The sequence below is a fragment of the Juglans regia genome, chromosome 14, assembly GCF_001411555.2.
Source record: "Juglans regia cultivar Chandler chromosome 14, Walnut 2.0, whole genome shotgun sequence".
Classification (NCBI taxonomy): domain Eukaryota; kingdom Viridiplantae; phylum Streptophyta; class Magnoliopsida; order Fagales; family Juglandaceae; genus Juglans; species Juglans regia.
This window is the reverse complement of record NC_049914.1, coordinates 1769600-1778742: the sequence shown is the minus strand read 5'-3', so window position 1 is coordinate 1778742 and position 9143 is coordinate 1769600. Positions and strand designations below refer to the sequence as shown.

General features: G+C 37.1%; 1 protein-coding gene across 6 annotated transcripts in view; it reads right to left on the bottom strand.

Moving 5' to 3' along the window:
* The window catches only part of LOC118343779 (transcription factor TFIIIB component B''-like), a 12387-nt gene extending 5660 nt beyond the window's left edge, over nt 1–6727 (bottom strand). Inside the window, exons 1-11 of one of the 6 annotated variants that reach the window (XM_035685033.1) lie at nt 6622–6727; nt 6220–6545; nt 6079–6148; nt 5648–5994; nt 5075–5546; nt 4860–4960; nt 4642–4685; nt 3689–3881; nt 1107–1251; nt 701–837; nt 164–475 (exon numbers count right to left, since the gene is read on the bottom strand). In XM_035685033.1, coding sequence (XP_035540926.1) covers nt 332–475; nt 701–837; nt 1107–1251; nt 3689–3881; nt 4642–4685; nt 4860–4960; nt 5075–5546; nt 5648–5994; nt 6079–6148; nt 6220–6441 — 1875 coding nt within the window. In that variant the 5' untranslated portion in view covers nt 6442–6545; nt 6622–6727 and the 3' untranslated portion in view covers nt 164–331. Of the gene's footprint in view, nt 1–163; nt 476–700; nt 838–1106; nt 1252–3688; nt 3882–4641; nt 4686–4859; nt 4961–5074; nt 5547–5647; nt 5995–6078; nt 6149–6219; nt 6546–6621 lie in introns of those variants that run through there. The other 5 variants (XM_035685036.1, XM_035685034.1, XM_035685037.1 and 2 more) reach the window with 5 other exon arrangements.
* Between the last annotated feature and the right edge of the window lie 2416 nt (nt 6728–9143).

Genomic DNA, 9143 nt, shown 5'->3' with positions numbered 1-9143 from the left:
AATTGCAATTAGATGTTGAAATCCTAACAAGTGGGGGGTGGGTGAGGGGGGGAGGTTCCTTCATTGACGTACTCCTTTTTCTTTCTAAATGGAAATAGAAATGCATTTATTTCCAAATGCTATATTTCTTTATGCTGAAGGTGATGATCTAAATCGTCAAAAAGATGGAAACGATAAAATGTTTGCATTTTCAGACAAGAATTGATCACTCTTACAAGAAGCAATGGGCGGTTTCATGTGTCAGAGTGCTGCTGTACAGGCTGCTTTACTTTAATTAGAATAAAAATTTAAAAAAAAAAAAAAACAAATAGATTGTGTATTTTTTTTATTGCTAATAATCACTTTTATATTGACTCCAGTCATAGAGGTTATCATCGCCTGCATCAGACTTGGCAGGACTATGAACTTCACCCAAATCTGCTTCCTGATCTTCAACAACTACTTCCCCATCCTGCTCAGGTTTTGCCACTTCCTCCTGTGCACATATCAGGTTAGAAAGAGGCATCATGACTGCATGAAATAGTTAAAGAAAAAAAAAACTTCATTTTACCAAAAAACCCTTTAACCATAATCCTAACTAGCTTAGTCAAAAACTATAAGATGCCTCATAAACATGGTCATTTCATGCTTAGTGGGGCTTGAGACCAGGTTCCATATTATCTTTTAGCAGAAGAGAAAAAAAAAACACCAAAAAGCTTACCTTCGCTTGAGTAGTCAATTCCACTATCTCCTCCTCCTCCTCCTTGCCTGTCCTTCCAACCACGTCATCTACATAAGCATCTTCCGCCTGAGAAGCTTGTTGCAACCGCTCAATCACCAACTGGAAATGGGAATGATCTAAAACAGAAAAGTATATATTAGGCAAGTTTTCGGCATTCCTACTCATGAAGATTACCTTGATAAAGACTCCAATAGAAACCATAAAATATATCTTGTTGAGTTTGGTACCAAAATGGTTAAGCTTAGTTTCCCAATGCTTATATATGAGACTACATGAATTAATACAATCTAAATCATGCTGAGACTACTAAAATTAAAATTATCATGGTACAATTGAGAGATAAAGAAACAGAAGAGAGATTAAAAAGAAAGATAAAGGACATCACCTTTAGCACGACTGGTTAGGGCTTCAGAAAGCCGTAATGGATATTGACGCTCTTCCTTCTTAAATTTCAACTTGACTTGATGACGAGTTCGACCAGGAAAAAGTTGTTGTATCATAGCAAAATCTGTCCCGAACTGCCGAACAGCCTATATCACATATTAAAACAGAGAATAGTTTAATTTTTATGTAAACAGCAACCGATGGACTGGACCTTGCCACTTTTGTCTGGAGAAAAAGAACAAAAAATAGAGCAATTAAATTCTTTATTCCAATTTAAAAAATGACAGTGGATGATAAAGGACAAATCAGTAACCAACTCTAGGGAGTTAATGCTGTCTCATCCCTTTCCCTCTCTTGCACTATCTCAAATTTTAAGTTTTTCAGCCTACACTTTTTTTTTTTTTTTTGGTAACAAATGCTTCATTATCAACATGAATCTTGCCAGGGAAGTTGTTTACATTGCAGTACATGCACCCCATTCTTAGTGCATCTAATTAGCATATAAATGATTGAAAATTGCCACATGAAAGGTTCATAAAGACAGATCAAGGGAAGCAAAAACCATCTTATTTGGTAAGACCCACTTCAAAAAAGGAATAAAAGAAAAGAAGATGCACTTAAATCACAACATCACGAACTGCTTTATATGGTTTCATGGAAATCACTTGACACACTGCAAAACCCTTCCAGAGTACTGCAACTTTGGGGCTGGTTTTAAAGTTCAACTAATGGTAAACTCAACTATAGATTTAGGCCTGGTTTGGTAGATATATTATATAATCATTACAACTTTCCCAAACTCCCACACAAAATATAATAAAAAAAATCAAAATTTTCAAGTCCTAAAACAAAAATAATAAAATTATATTCTAACAATATTTTATTTAATTTTCAAAGTCCAAGGTTCAACATCTCATGGGTGCAAACAATCCTTTGGGGCTACACCCCCTGGTGAAAAGCCAGCGATTTAACTAGTTTTTTGAAAGAAAACTTTCGAGGGTACGGAGCACAAGACTGGGATTTACTGTACAGGAGTGGGTCCGAAGGGCTTTGCGTTGGAGAGATTCCCCAACATAAAAATAAAAATAAAAGAGAGAGAGAGAGAGAGAGAGAGAGAGAGAGAGAGATCTAGAAGAGATTTAGGGGAGATTTGGATAGTGAGTTGAGATGAGATGAGATTAAAGTTGAAAGTTAAATAAAATATTATTAGAATATTATTTTTTAATATTATTTTTGTTTTACGATTTGAAAAAATTGAATTGTTTATTGTATTTTGTTCGGAGTTGGGAGTTTAAGAAAGTTGTAATGATTTAATAAGACTTAGATGAGATGAGTTGACATGCTCTCTCAATCCAAACGACCCCTTAATATATGACTAAACAATAATTGTTCAAGGTAGTGGCAACAGTTCAGTGAACACCAACGGGCATTCGCACACTAATGGGGGGTGATCTCCCTCCTCCTGCGCAGGATACAGATTACGACAAATATACAGAAAAATAAATAAATAAATAAAAATTATGAAGTCCTCAGAAACCTTAGACTACCAGTACCATAGAGGCATAAACGAAAATCCTGCATGGTGTTCATTAATTACCCCAAAACTGTTATCTCCCAACAGACCCACATAATTCACTGTAAATTAAAGATAACCACTGAGCAGATCTCCAACCTAACTAATCCTATAACATTTGCCATCTGTCATGTCCAATATACCTTCATCTTCCTCTATTTGGATTATAATCGCACACCACATATGTTCCAAAATTTCACTAAAAAGATAACAACTTGGCCAATTTATTTTGGATCTACTTGTTGCACCTAACAAACAAAATATAAGCCATATCGGATGGTGCTGTATGTGCAGAAATGGAGGGGGGGGACCACCTACTACTTCACTGTGAGGTTGCTAGTACCATGTGGTACGATTTCTTTGACAAGAGTCAATTTAGCATCAGTTACGCCTCGACAGGTAGAAGATCTCCTTGCTACCTGGAGAGGATTAAGGGGCAACACCCAAGTGCAGCTGTGTGCAAGCTGATCCCCATTTGTCTACCATGGTGTATCTGGAGGGAGAGGAATGATAAAAACTTCAAAGATCACGAGCGGCACTAGATGAACTTAAAACTTTCTTGCACAAAACTTAGGCCTCATTTGGTTACGCAGTTCAGATGAGATGTTTTGTTAAAATTTGAATAAAATATTGTTAGAATATAATTTTTATTTTGAGATTTGAAAAAGTTGAATTGTTTATTATATTTTGTATGAGAGTTTGGGAAAGTTGTAATGATGAAATGAGATGGTTTTGCGTATCCAAACCGGGCCTTAGTTCCTCGGGCGATATCCATAAATTTCAACAGACCAAGTCTATGTGATTTCCTTGAATTAAACAAACTTCAGTTTTGGCAGTTTCATAAGCTGAAACAGACTATTTATTTGCTTTCACAGTGATTGTAAGACTAAAACTTGGTCATCTTTCTGATCATATCCTTTAGATGGTTTACTAATGGAAAGAAGAAATAAACGAGACGTTTTTTTTCTGGCAAGTGAAAACAAGAAATGAATAAGATGGTACAGCTGTACCTCATAGAACAGTTCTGTGTCTTGTTTTGACCATCTTGTACTGGGAGTTTTGTCCATGAAAGACTGGTAATTAATGAAAGGGTTAGTTGGAACCTCATAACTTGGTTGATCATCATCAGAACCTCTGCCTTGTTCTGAAACAAAAGCAGCCTCTCTATTGTAAGATGATTCCTCAGGGAAGGAATTGTAAGACCTGCACAGAAAATAATTGTAACACCAAAAAAAAAAAAATCATTGGATCACATTTTTTATGAAAAGGAATCCTGGAGAGCATGCAAACACATGTCCTTTACCCAGTTAAACACCAGACCTGTGTAATGTGTCCCCCCATCACAGGGATCAGGTAAATCATAGACTTTTTAACCAATGGGACATAGCCCCTAGAAATTGTTTGAACCCAAGGTTCCAAACCTTGGACCTAGAGGGAGCATACCGCCAAGACCAAGGCTCTTACCACTTGAGCCAACCACTAGGGGGCTAATCATTGGATTACATATGACTCCAGGTATAATAAAACCAAATTACTAACCAACAACATTTGCTTAGATTACGGGCTATTCGAAATTCCGCATTTCATCAAATAATACCACAATTTTCAGGCCAAACAACATGTTCCATAAAGTCACATGGCAACATTAGAAACTGGCCTAGCCCCAAGGGGCCCACCCTAACACTCCTAAAATGCAAATTTACATAAAATCAAGAAACATTATCTGATAATTGCAGTCTTGTAAGAACCTAAACTAAAAAGAAAAAGAATATACATAAGATAAACCCTTATTTAGAGGAGCAACATAATCCAACAGACATGCAAAGACTACATAGAAAAAAAGAAAGAAATAACTCAAATTTTCTTGAGTTGCCTATGAATGCAGACGTTATGCTACTTGATACAGAAAACAAATAGCAATTCTACAGGTCTAGCCACATATAGGTCATGTTTAAAAGGGTACCTTAAATTGGTCAAGGGTGTTTTTGACGTTTCTGCCTCTTTGCTCTGCATGAGTGGACAAGTTGTAGATGACCAAAGCAAATTAGCAAAGTTGAATTGAGCAAAGACACAGTAATTATAGCAAGGTAGCGCTACAACTAAAAAACAAGAGACTAGTATTTCTACTAAAATAACATCATCACAAGAACAAGAACAAGAATTAGAGTGCAGAATATGTACCGCTAGTCGCTCCTTGTACTCAGCAAGCAAAATGAGATCCTTGATAGGCAACCTTTGAGGGTCAATTTCATCCTCTGGTGTTTCAAGTAAAACCTTATCCACTACAAAAGAGAAAGTAATCCAACAATTCTGTTAATACAGCCTACTTTACCATGCAAATATGTATACTGAAAGTGTTTTATCTTGCAATCTTAGAGATCTGGGATTTGATTTACCACATCTCCTGTTTCGACGAGTTGAATGAGAAAATTTTTTGGGAGGTTCTTTGGTCAACTGGTCCGCAGCTTCATTGGCCCTCTTGCGCTTTTGTACGGGTTTACCATTTTCAACCCCAGATTTCTTTGACTTTCTTGGAGCCCTTTTCTTCTGGGACATACTTTCCACTCTAAATTCATCATCACTTTCCACTCTATATTCATCGTCATCATCACCATCCTCAACTTCGCCTATATTAGAATCAGTGGGAGGCTCACTAGAGAAGCCCCCATTTTCATTAGCCTCACCATCTGGCTCATCGATAAGTTGAAAAGATACTTTTTTCCTTAGCTTTCTCAACGATTTGCCATCATTGTTTAGATTTCTCAACGATTTGTCATCATTGTTCTCTTCATCAGCTGTAGCAGATCTTTTGCATTTTTGAAGAAGATCCGATGATGTAGAAGCTTCTCCTCTTCTACAGTTAGAATCCTAGGGCAGAAACATGACAAGACTGTTTTGAGATATTTGAGCAAATAAGTTGGTTATCTATCAAACGCCAATACCATAGCAAACTGCCATAATTGAATTACCAGTTCCGTTAGAATTTCAGGAACATCCTCTGAATGCAGAATATCCCTCGGAACAGGGCAATCGGAGTAAGAAGTTTTGGAAAGATTTATTGAATCTTCGTTCATTGAAATTTCAGAGGTTGGGTCCAATGTAATAAAATCATCAAACCTCATTGAGTTATCTTGTAAATCGTCAGCCGGGAAGGCAGGAACTGAGTCCACATTCGCGTATCCGGTGTCAGAAGGAACCAACTCAGGAGCTTGTGAATGCATAACAGACTCAACTTCTGGGTGAGAGATGTCAGTACTAGGTTTCTCCTTTCTTGTTTTCATCTTGGGCTTGGGTCGAAACTTGCCAGTATGCAGTCCTAAAATATGAAGGAGAAAATAAACAACTATAAATGCAACATAAAGCAAGAACAAATAAAGCATGCAGCTGATTCTAAACATACCAAATGGAATATTGGCCTGAGACATAAAATCTAGATCTTCCATGCCAGAAAAGGCCCCAGCTTCCTGAAACTAATCACAAATCTATCCGATTTAGCAAAAGAAAAAAACAGAGTACTTCTTTAAAAGTTAAAAATCTTCACCTCTGTTTCCGACCTTCCATTATTAATCTGAATATCTACACCATTGTTAGAAACACAAGCTTCCCTACAAGTAACTGTATCTCGGTTTATATGAGCATCAGGACAAGTTTGAGGCTCTGCAGCATCACATGCCTCAAGTGCTGAAGAGTCAACAGAATTACAAGCCCGAATACCAAAATGCTCCACTGAATCCTTATTGTTGAAATCAAGAAAAGTAGGCATTTTTGAATGAGAAAGGGAACCTTCCCGATCATCATTACCATTTGTTGCGCAGCCTCAGAAAGAATACCTCCAAAGGGCTCCAATTCAAATTCCATGGAGTCTATCTAAAGCCAAAGGAGTTCCCAATCAGCAAACAAATACAAATATAAAAAAATATATTTGGAATATCCAAATATCTACCTCTGCTGACAAGATTCCCATGCAGGAATGCCAACCAATGTGGCTCTCGGATGTTGCAACCTCTGGATGCAGAGCATCTTTAGAGCCAATATCCTCTCCCATCACATGTTGGGATGAGGTCTTGACTGATTCCAAGTTTTTGTTGTCAGAAAAAGAGCTTTCATTGTCTTTTGATTTCTGGTTAATGCAAACAATCTCTGAGGTGGCTGCAGAAATTCCATCCGCAGTTGTCAATTTATTTTCTGCGACAACGGGCCGAGCATATTGTTTAGTCTCTAAGCCTGAGGGGGTTAGTCTAACAGACTTTTCATCATTAGAACCTGAAGGAGCTGATGGGACTGATGGGACTGATGTAGAAGTCCCATCTTTTGCACTGGATTTAGCCTTTGGTTGAAACTTGCCACCAACCTTGGCTGGAAAAAAAAAAAATTGACAAACCTTTAAACTGCTTAAAGAGGAAAATAGTTTTAAAGATAACAAGCTAAGAGGGGTGTGTCAGAATAACCTACGTTTACTTTTAACTGTCTCCAGAATATCATCACAAAATGGGTCGTCCAAATCCATTCCCAAATAATTGCACTAAAACCAACAGAATTTTTGTTTATGAGCTGTTTAGATACCATATACCAATACCAAAAAGACTAGTATAAATTCTTACCTCTAAGGCTAGCTTCTCACCGGAAATGACGTGATGTGCTCCAAGCGACAGTCAAGTGCGACTGTAAGTGCGGTGCGTCAGCCTCTACTGGTCACGTTGGCTGGCACGGAGCAAAGAGAGTGGGAATAAACAGTGAGATATATACATATATATATATAGAGAGAGAGAGAGAGAGAGAGAGAGAGAATGAGAGACCAAGAGAGGAAAAATAGGCTAACCGTCATGGTGGGGTGAGACAGGGCTTGTGGCGGCGCTTCAAACAGAGGTGCTGCGCGATGCGGCAGCGTGAAGCCGCTGAGCTGGATGCCGAGAGATGCAAAGGATGAGAGGCTGATCGGGAATTAGGGTTGAGCACTGACCAAGTCGGAGTCGGTATGCTCATCCTCTGATTCTGATTCCGACTCCGAAATGTTCATCCTCTCCTCCGACTCCGAATCCGACTTGTCGGAGCGGAGTCGGATTTGGGCTTCTTTTTTTTTTTTTTACTGTTTTCAACTTCATATTTGGCACACTTTTTAAAAAAGGATTTTTGTGTGAGCTTGTAAATTTAATTTTTTTCAAAAATCACAATCTAAAGTAAATAATTTACTTTTTACTAAAAACATAACAAAAAATAAAACTAAATGAAAACAAGTAACATACTAAGTTACTAACATGCTTCAAAAAATTAAAAAAAAAATTAAAAATGACTAATCACTACAATAAACATTCACTCCCATCAATGCATCATCCATCATCCACATCCAACTAATCACTTCAAGTCTACAATTAACATCCACACCCATCATCCATCAACCACATCCAAAATCGTCCACACCCATAAACCACATCAATCATAATAATATGTTCTTACAACGATTACAACAAACATTTTTTAAGTTCTAATTTAGAAAAAGAAAAGAGAAACCCAACATTTTCTAGGTCCCAACCAAATTAAATGTTACAAGTGCCACATTGTCATTCCACCTTCTAAGTTGTGCTTAAAAATAAAATGAAAAAATTTTGCTATGCCAACCAGAAAATGATAATGACAACAGAGCTAACTATGAATTTTGCTATGAAGTAAATATCCATTATCCTCCATTAATTTCACAGAGAATAACATTAATACCATGAAATTTACGAGTTCCCGAACTCCAAGAACTATATAACAGTTCAAAGAGACTAATAAACTCCAACCACTAACAGTTCAATGATCTTACAGACTCCAAAAATCCAATGCAAGCATTGTTGATGGTCCTCTCAATTCAACCAAGGAACGTGATATAAGTTATCCAATCTTTCTTTTCATGATTTTCAAGATTGTCAGCCACAAAACAGACATCAGCAGGACTTTCAGGGAATAACATGACAACTTATGTCGGATATGCACTAAATTAGTTTATCAAAAAGACGTGATTTCGTCAGGTCTGAATTCCTAAAGGTGATAAAACCTCAACTATGTACTTGTAAAAATGTTCAACTTTGTGGTACACAGATTAACTGCCCAACCACACCATCAATTACAGAAAGAAAATATAAAACAGCCCACGTGTTCACTAAAACAGTCCCAACTTTAGCATCATATTAATATATAAACAGCCCCAAACCACAACACACAAACAAAAACAGCTCCAAAAACAAGTATAATTGCAGTTTATTCATTCAAAACATCCCAACAAAAACAGCCCCAATATTAACTCAGATTAAAACAGCCCAAGCACAATCACAGTATTATCCAATCATTCCTTGCAACAACAAAAAAAGAGCCCCAAACTCATTCAATTTTAGTTACACAGATTTTACACAAACTCATCAACTGCAACATCCATCCAAACAAGTATAATCACAGTTTATTCCTTCCAAACATCCCAACAAAAACAGC